Source organism: Medicago sativa, chromosome 7 (genome assembly GCF_051527215.1).
Source record: "Medicago sativa cultivar Bolivia chromosome 7, Bolivia_mono, whole genome shotgun sequence".
In the NCBI taxonomy this organism is placed as follows: Eukaryota; Viridiplantae; Streptophyta; class Magnoliopsida; order Fabales; family Fabaceae; genus Medicago; species Medicago sativa.
Genome location: NC_140755.1, coordinates 24,117,307 through 24,137,689, shown reverse-complemented (window position 1 = coordinate 24,137,689; position 20,383 = coordinate 24,117,307). Strand labels below are relative to the sequence as shown.

Sequence of the window (20,383 nt, the reverse complement as noted above, 5' to 3'; positions counted from 1 at the left end):
TTTACTATGCACACTACACAAATTTGTGCATGATATACAAAGATTCTCATAAATCAATATCAGCCATTGATATATATTAAATCTAATTGGACGGCTAGGATGTCTGATTGGCAACCTGCAAAATTCCTTTTACTTTTTACATGGAATCCAAGACATTACCCCACCAAAACATTATTTTATAGTTATTTTTGCTTGGGTTTGTGAGATGGGCCATTGAATTAAATTTTTCTATAGACCTATTAAATTTCACATTATGACCATGAGAAAACAAATTAAAAGTCTAATAAAAATAGTAGTTGTAGTATTTTATTTTCGACAATATTACACATACTTTGGACTAAATTAACGGATTGTGGTTATTTCACTGCTTCCCACAATCACGCTGCCTCCCATCTAAAGAATTTTAACATTTTTTTAATTACATATTAATTAATAACAGCAATTTATGTATAAATAAAACAATCCATAAATAACCAACGATTATTATAACTTACAATCTATGTTATCTTTTATACACAGTAAACCGAACTCTATGTTGGGAACAATGGCAAATAGGGTGTATGTCAAATCATGAAGAGAAGGATTATTACAATCCATGTTATTATAATCTACAATTATTATAACTCACAATTCCATGATATTAGCATCCAGAAAAATAGATCCAGAAAAAAACTGTTATAAGGTATTACTACAAATTCAAATGACAAGGGTTGTCTCTTTCTACATATATCTCTGTTGAAAGCAGAAAACAACCAACAATTTTTATCACTCTAGATCTAGAGAACAAACTATGAAGAAACTTTAAATTAGGAATGGACAGAAATTTAAGAAGTTTAATGATGATTAAGTTGTAATTTAAGGAGAATGAGAAATATGAGGTTGAATTGAAGGGAAGGGATGAAGGAAATGAGAAGGTTGAAGGGATTGGAAAAATTGTTGAATGAAGACCAGAAGTATATTGCTGGCTTTTTGTTTGTTTAAACAGGGGGTGCGTTTCTCAATTCGGTGGTGCGTTAGCAAAATTCCTATTCATTAATTCCAATTAAAATATGTTATGCCTTATTTTTTTGTTTTTTTTATCAGCAGGTGGTAAACTGACAGGTGGCCTTGGTTGTTGAATTTGTGCATGATACAAAAATTTGTGCAGTGTGTAGGCTAAATGCCACCCAATCTCAACACACATGACATTTACCTCTTTCTTGCATCAATGTATTTTTGTCCAATTTAACAATTATTATCCGATAAAATACAACAATTTCACATCATAGTATTCAATAGATAACCCATGGAATATCACCCAAACTTCCACATTATTAATAATAAATTAGTTATTTACCATTTACCAGGCCATGATAATGATCATCTGGATTAAATGCGGAAATCACACAAGGTAGCAAGTCATAACTAAGATCAATAAATTAATCATTGACCATTTACTATAACAGTAATAATGAAAATCCGAATGCGTAAGTTGCACCAAATAATAGTCGTAGCTAAGATCAATAGTACTAATGACTAGCCCTTAAACCAATCCTCATTCTCACAAAGAGTAATAATTTATCAATTAATTTAGAAAAATAATAGCCAAGTAAAATAAAAACTTAATTAAAAAAATGATAAATCAAGAAAATAAGAAAAATGAGGTGGAAGATAGTGATGATGACTAGTATTTGAAGGCTGTGGAAGAACGAAGAAAAGCATATATCTGAAAACAAGTCGCTTCATTTCTCTCTTACACATTAATGTGGAAAAAAACAAAAACGGTTAGAGAGAGAGAAACTTAGAGAGAGAGAGAAACGATGGAGGAAAATTCCATTGACCTCAAAACCACCACAACCATGGCGGTGGTTTCCGATAACCACCACAACACCAACCTTGTTACCAAAGCTAGAGAAGAAGGCGAACTCTCTTCTTCTCCCGATGTTGACGATGCCGAAGTATTCTTCTTCTCCTCAAAACTCTAACTACCGTATCCATTTCTCGCTTCTGCGATTTTTTTTTTCGTTTTTTTTGTTGAAGTTCTTCATTCTAATTTGTATGTTAACTTCTTGTTGATTTTGTTGTTGTTGGATCTGAGTTAACATGAATCGATTTTGTTCATTCAGCTTCAATTTGCGAAAACTAGGGTTTTATGCTTTTCTTGTGGTTTAATCAGTAGAAATGAAGAATGAGAGTGTATTGAAGTTTGAAATTATTTGGTGGAATCAATGCGTTGTTCTTGCATGTTGATTTGTTAATGATTAATTTAGTTGTTTAGCTAAACTAATTTAGTGTTAGCTGAACGAAAAATTAAGAGCATATAAATTTTTTGAAAGCATGTTGTGGAATCAATGCGTTATTATTTAGCTAAATTGACATGGATTTATTGATGAGTAGTTCAGCGGTTAATCTGAATTAGTTTGTAAATTTATTTTCTGTAAAACTGATATTACAACAATCGGTTTTTATTTAGATATTTATTATGGCCAACCCTGCGGTTTTGTTTAGTTTTGTATTATTATTATTATTGCAAACAATGAACTCTGACACTGACACGACACTGACACGATGACACCCGTAGTACTTTCAGTAAATGATATAATTGAATGTAATTAATTACACGTGTCAGACACAGACACATGAACACATGTTGGATTGACACACCTTCAATCAGAAGTGTTGGTGATCGCAAATACTGCGGTGGAGGGTTTTATTCTTTTCTGGTGGCTTAAATAGTCAAAATGAAAAAAATGAGAGCATATCGAAGTTTGTGGTTGAATTAATGCATTGTTTATGTAAATTTAGTTCAACTGATATGGATTTATTAATGAGTAATTTAGTAGTTAATCTGAACAGAACTGATGTTACAACAACGGTTTTGTTTAGCTTATATTGCCAACACTGAGGTGTAGGGTTTTATACTTGTATAGCTTAAACATTAGAAATGAAAAATAAGAGTGTTAGAATTTGAAATCATGTGGTAGAATCAATGCTTCGTTCTTGTATATGAATTCGTTAATGACTAAATTTAGTTGTTTATGGATTGTTTGGTTACATAGATTTGTTAATGAGTGAATTTAGTTGTTTATCTGAATTGGTTTGCAAATTTGTATGCTGTAGAACTTATATTCCAACAATCGGTTTTGTGTAGTTGTTGTTGTTATTATTATTATTATTATTATTATTATTATTATTATTATTATTATTATTATTATTATTATTATTATTATTATTATTGTCAGTACTGCGATGTCGGGCTTTATGCTTCTCATGTCTATTTGTTGAAGTGAAAAAACGAGAGTATTGAAATTCGAAAACTTGTGGTTGAATCAATGTGCCGTTCTTACAAAATTAGTTCAATTGATATGAATCTGTTAATGAGTAATTTAGCGGTTAATCTGAACTAGTTTGCGAATTTATTTGCTGTAGAACTTATATTGTAACAACAGTTTTGTTCGCTTATATTGCCAACACTGCGGTGTTTGGTTTTATACTTGTCGAGTGTAAACAGTTGAAATGAAAAATGCGAGCGTGTCAAAATTTGAAAGCTTGTTGTTGAATCAATGCACTGTACTTGCAAATTTACTTAAATTGATATGGATTTGATAATGAGTAATTTTGCAATTAATCTGAACTACCTTGCAAATGTATCTTCTGTAGAACACAGCAATTGGTTTTGTTTATTTTACGTTGCCAACACTGCGTAGGGTGTTATGCTAGTCCAGCTTAATTTTATCTGTAGAAATGAAAAATGAGCGTGTGTCAAAATTTCAACGTGATTGAATCAATGTGTTGTTCTTGCACATTCAATTCAACTGGTATGGATTTGCTGCTGACTAATTTTTTTCCTCCAGGAAAACCCTAATGGCTCTACTGTGCAAGCCACCCTTGCTACAGGGTCCGGATCTGTTCCTTTGGTGAAACAAAGTATCCAAGGCGTTCAGGGTGGTATGTCTTGTTAATTGTCGAATGAACTTGGTTTTGTTCAAATATATGCAATTGATCATCACTCATCATGTCATTTGTGTGAATATATATATTGGCTCTAATTTTATGCGTTGGATACAGCCTTTTCACTGTATTTTTTCTTTTATTACGGTTTTGGATTTTCTTACATGCATGGTAGTTCTCTTTTTAGTCTAAACATGTCGTGCACTCATATGTAAAACCATGTTAAGTTTAATTGCATGTAGAACTTATGGAGGGTAAATTCCGATGACAATGTTTTACAGGAGGCTCCAATAATATACAGACGCGAACAGCTATACAACCAATTTCACGGAAGATCATCATAAAAAAGAACCAATTACCCCCTAAATCTTCTCCATGGACTGGTCATGCAAGTGATGATAATAATCTTGTGATAAGCTTTTCTGATGATGACAGTGGTAGTGATATTGAAAATAAAGGTACCGATTCCAGGTTGGAAAGAAATAACAAGCGTCCTAGCTCTTCCTTGGAAAATTCAAACAAGTTACAGTTGCAACAAAATGCTAGAAGTTTGCACAACGAAACACCCATAAAATTTCCTTCGAAGCGCACATTTATCTCATCAGTGACCAAGAATCCTAGTTCTATTTCTAAGGGTGCTGGATCCTGGTCATTGGGACAAGGTCCGCGAGCTAGAAATTTCAAGTCAACGAACAAAACTTTAGCTAGCCAAGAGCGTGGACGTGACCAAGGAGCAGTATCAAACAACAATAAACTTCAGGATTTGCGGCATCAGATTGCACTTCGGGAAAGTGAACTTAAGTTGAAGGCAGCCCAGCAAATGAAGGAGTCTGCTTTAGTTTTGGATAGGGATCCGAAGAATGATACAACTAGGAAACATATTCCAGTTTCCTCAGGAGCTGCACAATTGGAGCTGAAAGGACCTGATAGGAAGCGCATGAAAATCAACACATCTCATGATACCCCTCAGGCTGTTGTTGGTCAGCAAGTTCCTGTTGTAAAATCTATATTACCATCTAAAGATTCTGTGTGTGGAAACATTTATCCCCAGGAGAGAAACAAGGTTGATCATAACCCGAAAGAGATTCCATTATGTAGAGGGGAGTCAATAATCATCAAATCACAAAGGGAAACTGGCAACCATCTCAGCAACTCAGTACAAAATATGCCTTGTGTATCAAGAGAAGGTAAATACTTTTTTTTTTTTTTTTTTATTTCGTCTGTAACTTACACGTTTTGGGGAACAAATTATCGGAAATATGTTGTACTATTCTGGATTTCAGAAGTTATAACATTGTTGTTAACTAACGGAGCTATAGTGCAGCGGAATTGTTCAAATTGTTATTGTTCTGCGATATGTTATTCAGTACAAAGTGTCGTCATATAGCGGAATTTGAACAAATTGCTATTTTCTGCAATTGGCAACATTGAATTAAAATATGTTTTAATGAAGTTGCCTGTAATCAGTAAAATTCCTTAATCTCTAAAATTAAGAATGTCCTTCAAATATATGCATGCGTGTGCACATGTGTATTCATTTAAATAAGTTATTAGCGTGTGTCACGTGGTGGTCTTATTTCTCGGTTTCTTGATCACACGTTCATGTAAGGCTGCTTCCAAGTGCTACTGCAAATTCGATGTCATATTTTTTGGTCAAAATATAAAATTATATTGCCTTGTCATTTTATTGTGTAATATATCGTTGTCTAATCTTACAGAACTTTGTTTTGGCTTAAATGATTTTTGTAAGTATGACAAAATGGTCTGCATGATTCCACCCACGCCCAAATACTTGTCACTAAAACATGTTTGTCCTTTTCTGGTTCGAATCTCATGGTCGCATCATACTTTGTAGGTGATGTCAATTATGATTGCAATCAGACTGACAAAAGTAGTAGGCCGGTTGACCCTTGTGCAGCTTTCATCCAAAGTTCAATGCCAGCTAGCAGCGTGCCGACTAATTTAGTGAGTTATAACTTGTTATTATTCACACCTTTATTTGTATTTGGGGTTTTTTGGTTTAATAACTGGTTGTAAGTCATAACTTTACATACATGAAAATTGCATGTACTGGGAGACTTCACTGAAAACTCGGTCTGATATTTTGTTGCTTGCTAATCAACCGTAGTTAATCTTCCTGCTCGTTATCATTTTAAATTCTTCAGAAATTATGAATGATCAGTCAAATATAATTTACTATGACTTATGGTTTGATTCATAAGCGATGCTCCAATTTTCTTAACGTGCAATTCTAGCGCCACTCTTGGTTGATGTTCTCTAAAGAGTGTAGTTAATAATAGGTCATAGATTAGCCAAGATAAACTTTTGTCATTACAATGTCAATCATTCTATATAAATCTGAAATTCTTGACATCATGTAATCTCTGTTGTCTTTATATTTCCAGAATAGTATAACACTATAGGGTTACCAAGTTTTTTCCTGAATTAACTACTGACAGTAAGCAATCCAAAGGGGTCCTATACCTTTGATAGTCATTTTTTTATTTTTTTGTTTTGTTGTCTAAGTGTTGTGAATTGTGTTGAATTTCCTCACTTTCTCCTGTCATCTGTCTCAGGAAGCATTAAGCAATGCTGTTCTTATGACTGATAATGGTAATGCAAATGTCTCCGAGCATAGCAACATTGAGTTACAGTCGTTTATTGATATGGAAGAATTGATAGATAAACTGGAGGAAGCTCAAGAACACAGGCATAATTGTGAAATTGAAGAAAGAAATGCATACAGAGCTTATGTTAAAGCTCAGAGGTCTTTGCTTGAGGCTAATGCTCGATGCAACGATCTTTATCACCAAAGGGAGTTGTATTCAGCTAAGCTACGATCCGGCTTCTCTTTGTCTTTAAGACAGCACCAACAACTTGGAATAGGTCTAGATTACTTACCTAAACTTGGATATGAAATACCCACATCAAGCTGTCTGAGGCAGGCTGAATATAATATTAATAATCCTAGTTTTGATTCTAATGATCAAGGCATCAATAATAGGCATTCTGATACTTCCTGTCACCACAAAAATGGAGCAAATTTAGGATCTGAGCCTTGCATTGAACCAGATGCTAGTACATCTGAGCCATTGTCTCAAAGGGGTAATCATGCAGCGGATGGAGTGTATTCTCCTATGGATGAGGTCGACACATCAGATAATGAAAATGAAGAGATTTCTCCAGCTGGACACACTTCTAATAATCTTGATGCTGAATATTGTAGAAAACAAGACTCCAAGGCGAAACAAACAGACTTAGACACTGCATCAAATGCTGATTATTCCACCGGAAGTCCTCAGGATTCTTTGCTTCTTGAAGCAACATTAAGGTCTGAATTATTTGCACGGTTAGGGAAAAGAGCTAAGAAGAGTAATATTCCATGCAACAACATTGAAACTACTGAACCAGGTTCTGAAAATGAGGTTGGAAGTGAGAAAAACCGAGTGCATCATGGCACAGTCCAATTGATTAATGCAGAAAACAGTGATCTTAAAGGTAATATATATATATATATATATATATATATATATATATATATATATATATATATATATATTTTTTTTTTTTTTTTTTTGTGGAATGAACATGTTGTGATGTGTTATTTTTATATCGGTCTTATTTTTAAGTCTGTAATGCCGATCCTTAATCCTGGAAAAACATAATAATGTACAACTTGGACAAACTGTATAATTTTGTTACTCTTATCAGCCTTCCCCATACATTTGGTTTACATGTTCTTAACTAAAATATATTCTCTTGCTCACTCAGTTTTATTACTTAAGTTTTTGTAACTGGAATAATTTTGGTGCTGCAGACAGTCATTGTTTCTTCTTTTAACTATGAACTGTTGATGGCAAAAGAGGTGTTGATATGTGTGTTGTGTGTGTAAGAATCAAACTTCATATACTTTCTAAATGCTTTAAAAATAAGGCTTTAAAATTGTGATACCAAGAGCCAAATACTCCTAAAATATTGCATATATTTTGGTAAAAATAACTCGAAGTACTGTTATGTCAATTCTGGTATATCGGCACAATTAGACACTGACCAATATTCAGGTTTCACATTCTTGGTCTTTATTGTGAGAAATCACAAGTTGAAGTTAGCTGTAGTTAGTTAAGTTGTGATGAACTTGCAAATTTATCACTACGTTCCTGATTATTTTGTTCTTTAAATCTAGGAAATGAAAGGAACATTCATATGGACTCCAATGAGATTCAAAGTCAGCAAAACATTGGTGCAAATACTGTGAATACCAACTGCAGTGCTGGTTTAGGCGATCAAGGAGATATGCCTTTTCAAGTTTATCACTCAACTAATCCAGTGAACATTCCACCTTTGATTTTTAGGAGTGCATTTAGTGAGCTGAGAGAAATGTCATCATTTAGTTCAAATCAATTACCAAATCAAAATAAATCCGCTCATGATAATGATGGTCAAAGTCAAAATTCTACTTGCCTCAGTTCTGATGAAGCAAAGAGGAACATGTTGGCAATCTCAATGGCAGTCACCATTGGGAACTCACTCTCGGAAGAAGGCTCTTATGGCTGCAGTCCTGAAGTTGATCCGTTTTGGCCGCTTTGCATGTATGAGCTGCGAGGAAAATGCAACAATGATGAGTGTCCTTGGCAGCATGCCAAGGACTATGGTGATGGAAACATTAATCAGCATCAGCACACTGATACTAATAATGGAGGTATAAAAAATTACAGTTGAAAACTTATATATTTTTGCCTTTCGTTTTTGTTGTATGATCGAACTTTATGAAAATATCCACGTCCATGTGATGATTGTTATTTGTATTTTTGGCATGTTTTCTGAAGCTGAACTAAATATTGACTGAATATTTAGGAGGTAGTTAGGCTAAGAAGGATGAATGGGATGATACAGAAAATAGGCTGTAGTCCTACTTTAGATTGGATTTAATGTTTTGAAAAAGTATTTCAGGTTCTGTAACTATTAGACATGTGGTGGTATTAATATACTAATATATGGATAGCAATTGCAATTTCGGAAGTATGATTTCTTTATGATAATAGCCACTATATATTATTGTTATTAAAATTATCTTCTCTAAAAAGACTTGTACTGTTTGAGCAGATTCTCAAGATAGATCGCCGTTGCAAGAACAAAACTGTAATGGTCTGATGAAAGTTACCAATTATCACAAAGCTACTGTTCTGCCAACATACCTTGTTAGTTTAGATGTTCTAAAAGCGGATCAATTTGCATATAAACCCATTGCTGCACATAGGATTGCTCAACACTGGCAGCAGCATTTCAGTAACACTTTGGCTACTTCAAATTTGCTACAAAATGGGTCACCCGAAGATGGTCCCTTATCACATGGTGGTGATGAACGCATTGAGGTCCGTGGGACATGGAGCAAGCAGTTATCTTTTCAGTGGAGAAATGGAGTTGGGGTTTGTTGCTTCTAACTAACATTACTTTTCTGGTTTATTTAAATAGTTTTTCCTTCAATTCTGTAAAGTCTAACACCACAATGCAGAAGTGAGCACAATGAGTCAATTATAACTATTTTTTTTTTTCGATTTTATTTTGTAGGAATGTTTTTGGATTCTATTATATTTGGTTATTTTATGTCGCATATAGTTATGATAGAAATAGTAAGCATACTAGATGGATTGGGAAACTCCTAGAAGAGTACTTGCTTACTACCAATTGAATTTTATTATGCCTATCGAGGGACCTAGAATCTAGAATCTGTTAAACTAGATCATTCTCTTATGTTTGGCAATCTATAAGTATTCCAATTTTCAATAACTTCTTATATCCTGGTATCCTTAGAAGTTCCTGCCTAGTGGATTAGGTTGTGTGACAGAACAATACTAAAATTCCTCACGTATTGATGTTCATGCCTTGGCCTTTGCATGGCAAGGCCTATAAGCTATACCTTACTTGATCAGCTTATTAACTTATTTCACTAATGTAGATGTTTTTGTAGTAAGGCTAGATGGGATAGAATTAGAAATGACGACATTAGAGAGAGAGAGAGAGTTGGGGTAACACCTATAGTAGAAAAAACGGTAAAAACTAGACTTAGGTGGTTTGGGCATGTAGAGAGAAGACCTGTGGATTCTATAGTAAGGAGAGTAGGTCAGATGGAGGGGAGTCAAATCACTAGAGAAACTAGAAAAACTAGAAGGCTTGGTTTTTGATAGAACTTGAAGAGAAACTATCAAGAAGGATCTATGGTTTTTGATAGAACACTATGGTATCGTTGATTCATGTAGCCGACTCCACGTAGTGGGATAAGGTTTGGTTGTTGTTGCTGTGTATATATATAGCTGACTCGTATCCTACACTAACAAATCTTGTCCTGCACCACAAAGGACAGCTGTCTTTAGCAAGGGCAGCTGTTGTTTAACACATTACTGACCATTACTGGGTTCTAAACTCTCATATAGTTTTCCTGGTGAACAGCTCTTGATTAATCTAACCTTGATTTTATGATTAACCTGTATAATATTGTTTGAAATACTGGATGTCTTGAGTTCGTTTATTCGTGCTAACTTCCCCTTTATTTATTGCATGCTTAGAATCAAATTAAACAGGCTATGACTGATAGTGAGCAAGCTGTTGAGATGGCCCTTCTTATTCTCAACCAGGAAATCCATAAGTTGCAGGGGGTGCGAAAGGTAACAGTTGTCAATGCATTTTCAGTCCTTGTGGTTAGTGTTTGAGTCTGCTTATGTATTTATTCTTTTCAAAAAATTGAATTTTTAGGCTCTATCTGTACTGTCCAAAGCTCTGGAGACTTATCCAACATCTGTGGTAATCTGGATAGTTTACTCACTCATTTACTATGGAAGTTTTGGGCCAAATGAAAAAGAGGACATGTTCTTGTGTGCGGTATGTTTTTTCTTCTTTTCTTTTACTAGGAGAAGGGGGAATATTTGATAATATAGGAAGAGTAGGAGTTACTATTAATGGTAAACCCCTGAAGTCCACTGGGCATTCTCAGTTATTTTGTAGCTTGATTCTTATACCAGCAGTATATATTCAGGTTTTTGTGACAAAGTAAGCATGTCTTTCTGACTTGCTTTTATATGCACATTATGTTCACTGTTTCACTATGAAATCTGTCATTTTAAAATGCTAAAGATTGAGAGCTGTTCTACCCATGGCTATTGACCTGCTTGTATCGTTAGATGGTTTTATACATTGTTTTAAGGCTGGTTGTTGTCGTGATATTCAGGCAGTGATGGGTGAATGGGGGAGATAAAAATATTTAAAGACCTAGTATTGGCAGGAATGTGGTATAGATAGGAGAGACCATTGCTTTCATAATTTTCTTATTTTGATTGAGAAGAAAGAGCCTTTTATAATTTATCTGAGACTCTACTTAAATTCCTTTTTAACTTCTTGTTAGTATGTTAAGCCCTCCTTATAAGGACTGATTATGTGCTTTACCTTGGGAATTTTCAACTGATATTTTCCAGGTTAAGCTCTATGAAGGATCTTATGTACTGTGGCTCATGTACATCAATAGTCGGAGAAAGCTTGATGATCGGATAGCTGCCTATGATTCTGCCATCTCAGCTCTCTGTCGGCATGCATCTGCTGCTCCTGAAGACAGAACGTACGAAAGTGCATGCATTTTAGATCTGTTTCTGCAGATGATGGATTGTTTATGCATGTCGAGGAATGTTGAGAGTGCCATTCAGCGAAGTTATGGAGTTTTTCCAGCTACAACTAAATCTGACGAGTCTAATCTTCTGTCACTCTCAGATTTACTCAATTGCTTAACAGTTTCTGACAAATGTGTGTTATGGGTTTGTTGTGTTTACTTAGTTATTTACAGGAAGCTGCCTGGTGCTATTGTTCAGAATTTTGAATGCACGAAAGATCTCCTTGACATTGAATGGCCCATTGTAAGTTTATCAGAGGATGAAAAGGAGAGGGCTGTTAAACTTATGGAAACAGCAGCTGAATATATAAACTCTCGTGTCTTCACAATGGAAAGTGAAGATGATCTCAAGTGTGCTCAGCATTTTGCTCTCAATCATCTCAGGTGCATGGTTGCTCTTGATGGATTAGAATGCGCAAGGAGTTTGTTTGATAGATATGTTAAGTTGTACCCTTTCTGCATAGAATTGGTCCTGGTCTCAGCTCAAATACAGAAACAAGATCTTGGTGCTGGTAATTTCATGGTATTTGAGGACACAATTAATAGATGGCCAAAAATAGTTCCAGGAATCCAGTGCATTTGGAATCAGTACATTGCAAATGCTATCCATAATCAAAGGATTGACCTTGCAAAAGAAATTACAGTCCGATGGTTCCATTCTGCATGGCAAGTGCAGGATCCCCCGTATGGCGGGACGGATGCCGCTGATGATGGTAATTCTTGTGGCTTAGTGGGATCAGGGTCAAAATTTGTTTCTGACACATCAAATTCTGGTCACAAACAAATGGATATGATGTTTGGATATCTTAATCTGTCCATTTATCATTTTTTCCAGAAGGATAAAACAGAAGCAAGCATAGCTGTTAATAAGGCTAGGAATACTGTCAGTTTTGTGGGTTTAGATCATTATATAAGAAAATATGCAATGTTTATGGTTTGTGATGCATCTAGCTTAAATGAGGGTGATCCTGAGAGTGTTGTCAAGAGGATGTTGGAAGTATATATGGATGGTTCCTCCCAGGCGTTGCTAGTCCCTAGAGTGCTAACAAGAAAATTTCTTGACAGTATCAAGAAGCCAATAGTACAGAATCTCATTGACAACATATTAAGGCCAGTTTCATTTGATTGTTCTGTACTAAATTTGATGCTTCAATCATGGTTTGGTTCATCTCTTTTACCTCATACTGTGAGTGACCCAAAACTTCTGGTGGATTTTGTTGAACGCATTATGGAGGTAGTTCCTCACAACTTTCAATTAGCTATTGCTGTTTGCAAACTTTTGAGCAAGGATTACAGTTCTTCTGATCTAAACTCAACCAGTCTGTGGTTTTGGTCTTGTTCAACCCTGGTTAATGCAATTACAGGTGCTATCCCGATACCACCAGAATATGTCTGGGTGGAAGCTGCAGTGTTTCTACAAAGTGCTATGGGCATTGAGGCAATATCCCAGAGGTTTTATAAAAAGGCTGTGTCAGTGTATCCATTTTCTATAATGTTGTGGAAATGTTACTATAAGTTGCTTTTGTCCAATGGAGATGCAAACAGTATTATTGAAGAAGCAAAAGAAAGGGGTATTAACCTTGATGATTTACTAATTGATTGAATGCCAGTTGGGAGGATCAACAACTTAGATGATTTTTTCACTCAATATATTTAGAATATTTGGATTTGGATGCAGTTCTGATGACAGAAATTTCTTAGAGTACAGGTAAGTAAAATGTGAATACACTAGCAATGTCAAGGTAACTTCTTAGGAATATAATATACAGTTGGGCTGAAGAAAATTTTGGATTACTGATCTTCCTTTTCCTGTCTTCATTTTTGGTTTTCATCACCTCCCATTCCCAGCAATTACATCTTTACTGAAACTGATGTTAGGTTGTTAGCATTTCTTCTTTTTCACATACTATGCTATGAATGTTGTAGTTTTCTTGACAGTTAATTACAGGTTGTTACATTACAATGAATGAAAGAATATTTTAGTTGCCTACCTATTAGTCTCAGTCTCGTGGTACTTAAAAGTTTTCACATACTATGCAATAAATGTTGTAGTTTTCTTGGGGTTATTTAGCGGTCATACACAATGCTGATAGGGCATTTGGATTCTTTCTATTGATAGTTCTCTCAAGTTTTCTTCATTTTAAATCTCTGCCATTATAATACAACAATTACTTTTCTTTATAATTTAATTCACTTTATAATTTAACCCACTCTAATTATGCTCTGACTCTCAATACGGACCCCAGGTTATCCTAAAGGCTTAGGCCATTGGGACCCACCATAGGACAAATTCTCAATTGTGGGCATCTGTTTTTTTTTTCTTTTCTTTTTTCTAATCTAGGAAGCTTAGATACATGATATGCGGATACACACATTTGTTAAAATTTAAGACACGATACGTTTTAGATACATTAACAAATTTTTTTATATTAAAACTTATATCCATGTAAAATACTTAAAAAAAATAAACATTATTCTCTTCACTCAAGAAGAATGAACTATCTTTAAATGGACAATTCTAAGAATAATCTCATTCAGCAAATTTAAAGAGTCATTCATAAAAATTGATCTCTCTACAACAAAATTTAAAGATCATTCATAAAAATCGATCTCTCTACTTCAAATTTTAAAGAGTCATTCAATGTCACTAATATTAGGCTACTAGTATATAAAATAACAATTATTTTGCCACACGGCATATCACACATACTATAAAAGAAACACTTCATTGCCAATAATAAAATCATCATCATCATGAGTCAATTTCTAAAACTTGCAAAGAAAATTAAACATTAAGAAAGAGACTATTTAATCTCGAGCAAATAAAAACTAAGTCAATTTCTAAAACTTGCAAAGAAAATTAAACATTAAGAAAGAGACTATTTAATCTCGAGCAAATAAAAACTAAACAGCCTATTTGATCTCAAAGTTAATCTGTTGGTTGCAATAAAAATACAAAAGGTTAAGAGGTTAAGTTGAGAGCGTCAATTCATTCAAAAAAGTACCGAGAGTTGACATCTTTTGTTTCTTCTGCTAGAGATTGAATCATTGTTGAACATTAGATGTTGGTAAAGGGTTGACTGAAACTTGACTCTTCTCACAAAACATAGCTTCACATATATCAGCAATTCCTCTCCCTTCATTCCCAAAATCGATGTTATGAATTTCCTCTGTATCAACATTATAAGATATCACTTTGTCAAACATTTTTAGAAGAAGCTCATTTCCCTTCCAAAAAACTAGTGGCACACAAGGTGAACTATGCTCTATAGTTCGAAGTTTGGTCCAACAAGAATCCACAGCACCACTCCCACCCAACACCCAGATGCCAAAGTTAGCATTTTGATCAAATAAATCACGACAAGCCAATGTTATGCATCCATGCAAAACACCCAAATATCTACCACTTGAAGGACTAATATCAACACCTTTTGGCAATGGCACCTTGTGAAGAAACCCACCTCCTACATCCAATGCAAGGATTGTTGTAGTCAAGCCTTTTATTTCCCCCCACCAATAATAAACTCCATTAAAATGCATTGCAAAACATGAAGTGTCAAACTCACAACACCATGGATTAACACTTTCAATTGTTCTCCAAGAATCACTTCTCAAATCATATTCTTCAACAGTATACTTCTTACAACGACAATTGTTGTAACTAACCCACATCCTAACAACCTTAATTAAATTGTTAGTACTATAATTTTGTCCCATTCCAACACCTAGTACCATCCCATCTTTTACTGTTGTGACCAAATTTGATGATGGAAGAAGCCTCACCTCCCTTGTTGTTGGGTTGCACAGAAAAACATCCCTTCCGCAAGACCAATCTGTATACAAACATACTAAGCCATTACAAGAATTGGAAACAACATGATATGATAGATAAGTACTACTCATGTTTGGCAAAGATATTGAGATTTGCTTAACTGAAGAGTCATGTTCTAAGGAAAATAGTCTGTGGGTATGAGGGGTTATCCAAAGACGTAGAAGCAAGTAGTAGCTTTGAGTCATGATGAAATTAAGGTTAAGTTCTGAAAGAGAACAAACCACCAAAATTTGTAATAATACTACTATCTCAGTGCTTTATGAGAAGCACTAAACCCTATTTTCTTTCAAATACAACTTGGGATTAACTTGCACAAGAGAGTTATATATAGACTCTCCCGAGTAACTTCTTCTTCCAACAATTTTTGTAGAAGATCTTTTCATGTTTCCTATTATAGTGATATATCTAAATCGAATTTTCGAACAAAATCTTATATACAATTTGTATAAAGAATAACCGTAAAAAACACTTACAAAGACTAAACCAGTAAATATTATATCGTCTTTTAAAAAAAAAAAGTAAATATTATATCGTATTAAATAAACTAAAACTACTTATAAAAAGTAAACTAAATTTATTTTCAAAACTGATGTGTGGAAAATGAGTTAAAAGAGTAAACACAAATTCCTATATTGGGTAGAAGTCGGGTATTGGATAGATTACAGGTTACACACATTAGTAGTATTTATATAGTGTGTTTGGATTGTGGGTTTGGGAGGCGAAGGGAGGGGAGGACTCACTTTTATTTTTTAAATTACGAACAATGTAAAATGTTTTTAAAAATAAATTACTACCTCCGTCTCAATTTAATTGACACAATTTTGTTTTTCACACATATTAAGAAAAATGTATAAATAAAGGGGAAAGTGGAATATATTGTATCGGGCATGATAAAAGTAGTATTATTTAGCGTTATATTGTATTGAGAATGATGAAAGTTGTATTGAAAATTGAAATGGGTCAGTTATTTTGGGACACTTTTTTTTAGAAAATGAGTCAGTTATTCCGGGACGGAGGGAGTAAGTGTTTTTGAATTATTATATGATTATTTATCATGTTGTTAATTCAATTTTCTAAAAATCATTTTATAATGTCCGTAATTTAAAAAATAAAACTAAGCCCTCCCCACACTTCCCCTCCTAAACCCTCAATCCAAACACACCCAAGGGGAGTACACATAATTATATGAATGGAGTAAACACTAGCGATATATTAATATATATTCCAAAATTTAATTTTAAACACTCGTGTTTTTTTTTTGTTGTTGATGTTTTAGCTCTTGACACAACTTTCTTATGAATGTCCGTATGAATGTCCTCGCGAGCATAGCTCAATTGGTATGAACAATGCATAATATATGCAAGATCCATGGTTCAAACCTCGGCCACCACAAAAAAAAAATAGATGTCCCTTTGAATTTAAAAATGGTCTTAATATAAGAACGATCTTATGATTTAACATCAAATACATTATTCTTTTCAAAATAAACAAAAAAACATAAAATATAGTCAATAAAAAAAAAAGAACAATTTCTCCTAAAAAGGATATATATATTTTTTTAATTTTTTTTGACAAAATATATATTTTTTAATTTGTAACTCAAATCTAATTACTATCATTATTCATTAGTTTCATCGACCAATCTTAATTTTTTTTGGTCAAGCAGCCTATTGGCTAGAATTCACATTTTTCAAGGTGAATAAGTGAGGTGTCCGAGGTTGCATATAACAATGCATGTCCCTGCTAACTGAGCTATGCTCACGGGGACATCGACCAATCTTAATTTAGCGTTAAGGTAAGAGGCATCATATATATATGTGATTTTTTTCCGGAGTATTGTTGTTTAGGGCATCAAATACAATTAAAATGGTGTTTTTGACAAATTATAATAAAAATTAGTTTAAACAACTTATTTTTTATTTTTTTAAATGATTTTTTTTATTAGTCTATCTACCAAAAAAAAATGTTTTTTTTTTTCTTTTTTCATATTGTACATATTTAATTAGTGGGAGGGATAGGACAAAAGGTGTAAGGAGGTTTGGATCCAAAAAAAATTCTTTGAAACTAATACGCAAAACATATTTAGCTTATGATATTATTCTCTAAATTGCATAATGTGTTTCTTTTGACAAAATTAATTCATGATTAATCAACGTATAAAAGTAGACAATTATTTTTTCTCAAATACAAATTTGAAGAATCAATAAAGTTAAATCAAATCTTTTTGAAAAAAATTAAATTAAATCAAATCTTTTATATTAGTGGGAGTGTCCCTCTAAAGGGGATACATAATTACGTGAATAAAGTAAATATTAGCGAAAATATATATATTTATATATTTTATTATTTGGAAATGTTAAATTAAATAATTAATTTAAACATTATTAGAAAATGTTTTCTTAGTCCCTGAGTTTTTCTAAAATATTTTGGTATGTAATCTGAAATATTTTGGTATGCAATCAATGTAGTTTGGTGCATGATTTGAAATATATTTTGATACATAATATAATGTATATTTTTTGCACTCAATATAATATATTGGCTTAAATGCGCTTTTGGTCCCTTAACTATTTATTTGGTATCGCTTTGGTCCCTTAACTAAAAAAAAGATTGTTTTGGTATTTTATCTTTATCTCCGTTACCTGTTTTGGTCCCTTCCGTTAAATAAATTCAAAAAAATGTTAGGGTTTGTACTATTCATCTTCTTCCTTCTCCTTCGATCCTGTTCTTCATGATCTTCATCATCACCAACACACCAACCCAGATTTTGGGACCAAAACGATACCAAATAAATACTTAAGGGACCAAAAGAACATTTAAGTTTTTTTTATCATCTTCTTCATCTTCATCAAAACTCATATTCATCAATTAAATCCGAAAAAAACACTAAATCCTCATATTTGGAAGAGTTATGCATAATGCTCAAATCAAAACTCATATTTGGCTTAAACTCATATGAAAATGAAAAAAAAAACACATAATGCTCAAATCAAAACTCAAATTTGGCTTAAACTCATATCAAAATCAAAACTTTAGAAGAGTTATGCATAATGCTCAAATTTGAAAAAACATCCTTTAGAAAAACCCATCCTTCAAAAAATCGAAACAGGAGAAAAGTAAGGTTCTGCAAAATGAATTTGAAACAGGAAAAGAGTATGATTATGCAGAATGAATTCGAAATGGGTGAAAATTAAGGTTCAAAAATTTCAGTTTTGCGAGAAGAGATTGAGGTTGTAAACAGGAGAAGATTTGAGTTTGAGATTCAACAAAGGATTACTCAAAGAAGGAGGTTTAAGTTTGAGATTTAACACAGGACACATAAGAGGAAAAGATTGAAGGATATGCTATTTTTTAGTTTTTTTTTGGATTATTTTCTGTGTTTTTTTTTTTTTTTGGATTTAATTGATGAATATGAGTTTTGATGAAGATGAAGAAGATGATAAAAAAAAAACTTAAATGTTCTTTTGGTCCCTTAAGTATTTATTTGGTATCGTTTTGGTCCCAAAATCTGGGTTTAGTTGATGAATGATGAAGGTCTGAGTTTAGTTGATGAATGATGAAGGTTTTGAGAAAGAAGAAGATGAATAGTACAAACCCTAACGTTTTTTTGAATTTATTTAACGGAAAGGACCAAAACAGGTAACGGAGATAAAGATAAAATACCAAAACAATCTTTTTTTTAATTAAGGGACCAAAGCGATACCAAATAAATAGTTAAGAGACCAAAAGCGCATTTAAGCCTAATATATTTTGGTACTCAATTTAAGATATTTTTGAATTTGATCTAATATATGAATTACTTGTTCTCAAATTAACATAATTACCAGTTCTCCAAGTTTCTCACATATTAGTTGTAAATTTTCTCTATTAAGTGTGATTTTTTTCTCCTATAAATAGAGAGCTTAGATAGTACATTCTATACACAAAAAAGTATTTCAAAATTTCTAATCATTTTCTTCTCTCTCTCTCTCCCTCTCCGACTTGTGTTGACGAGTTTTTCTTCTCGTATTCTCTTTTTTCCGTCCCTTCAAAATTAAGAGTGTTTGTAAGACAAAAAACATTTCTAGATATAATGTCCATTCGGAATGGTCTTAAGAGCATAATCCATTTGATAATTTATGTCCCTTCGACATAAGTAGTATTTTTAAGATCTTAGTCTCTTTTGAGGTATAATGTCCCCTCGAAAATTAAGAATGATCTTAAAAATGTATTCTTTTTCAATTTTTGTAGAAGTTAGATGTTAGAATGGTGATAACACCATATTTAAGTGGTCACAATATCATGCCTAGAATGAGGGTAGGAGTTTTTGAAACAATAAGAAGAGATGGAGAACTTTCAACATCCAACAAAAAGTTCAAACATCAAGGACAATAGACGGATATAATATATAAAACATCCTGATATCACCAAAAAAGCAATAAAAATAAACAATAGTATCAAACCATATTTATTCAAGTAGACGGGGAAACAAATACTGCACACTACATGTAGAAAGTAACCACACAACTTTTTACCATTATTATCGAACCGTAACTATATACATTGGCGTTTATCTTCAACATAATGCTAGAAGATACATGAACTAATTAATGATTCCAAAATCAGCAAGATTTTTCTTCTTCCATGACCTTCAAATGTCGAAGAATAATTCCAAAATCAGCAATGGAAAATTGCTTAGGCATATATACATAAGATACAATACCATGAATTTACAAACCATAAATATCAATCTAATAGAGAAGGAATTGAGGAGCCCTAGGAAGTTTAGACTGAATGTCCTCAAACATCTTCTCCACTCAAACCATTGGTGGGGCTCATCTAAACAAAGGATTTTAAACAAGCTCCACCCATGGTCAGAGTGGAGAAAATGTTTGAGGACATATTCAGTCTAAACTTCATGGTGCTCCCAAATTCCTTCTCTGTTAGCTTCCTGATCAAAAATAAAAACTATGATATTTATGATTTAT

The 20,383-nt window shown here is 33.2% G+C and overlaps 2 protein-coding genes across 2 annotated transcripts; one reads left to right on the top strand and one right to left on the bottom strand.

Annotated features, from left to right (window-relative positions):
- The first annotated feature begins 1,711 nt into the window (after positions 1 to 1,711).
- LOC146905043 (zinc finger C3H1 domain protein) lies at positions 1,712 to 13,574 on the top strand. The gene is made up of 10 exons (XM_085726176.1): positions 1,712 to 1,937; positions 3,834 to 3,927; positions 4,212 to 5,117; positions 5,786 to 5,895; positions 6,507 to 7,428; positions 8,114 to 8,629; positions 9,034 to 9,356; positions 10,494 to 10,592; positions 10,681 to 10,806; positions 11,397 to 13,574. Exons 1-10 carry the CDS (start codon positions 1,800 to 1,802, stop codon positions 13,185 to 13,187), a joined length of 5,025 nt encoding a protein of 1,674 aa, XP_085582302.1. The 5' UTR covers positions 1,712 to 1,799; the 3' UTR covers positions 13,188 to 13,574.
- A 329-nt stretch (positions 13,575 to 13,903) lies between these two features.
- Positions 13,904 to 15,487, bottom strand: LOC146905042 (uncharacterized). Its single transcript, XM_085728431.1, has 2 exons — positions 15,317 to 15,487; positions 13,904 to 15,265 (listed from the first exon to the last, which is right to left on the bottom strand). Exons 1-2 carry the CDS (start codon positions 15,485 to 15,487, stop codon positions 14,630 to 14,632), a joined length of 807 nt encoding a protein of 268 aa, XP_085584557.1. The 3' UTR covers positions 13,904 to 14,629.
- Between the last annotated feature and the right edge of the window lie 4,896 nt (positions 15,488 to 20,383).

What these genes read in the sequence shown, in the direction of transcription:
- LOC146905043 (XM_085726176.1), top strand. Translation starts at nt 1,800, where the DNA reads ATGGAGGAAAATTCCATTGACCTCAAAACCACCACAACCATGGCGGTG. An exon ending in TATCCAAGGCGTTCAGGGTG is followed by an intron (nt 3,928 to 4,211) that starts GTATGTCTTGTT and finishes AATGTTTTACAG; the next exon opens with GAGGCTCCAATAATATACAG. An exon ending in AGTTGCAGGGGGTGCGAAAG is followed by an intron (nt 10,593 to 10,680) that starts GTAACAGTTGTC and finishes TTGAATTTTTAG; the next exon opens with GCTCTATCTGTACTGTCCAA.
- LOC146905042 (XM_085728431.1), bottom strand. Translation starts at nt 15,487, where the DNA reads ATGAGTAGTACTTATCTATCATATCATGTTGTTTCCAATTCTTGTAAT. An exon ending in CAACAGTAAAAGATGGGATG is followed by an intron (nt 15,266 to 15,316) that starts GTACTAGGTGTT and finishes AATTTAATTAAG; the next exon opens with GTTGTTAGGATGTGGGTTAG.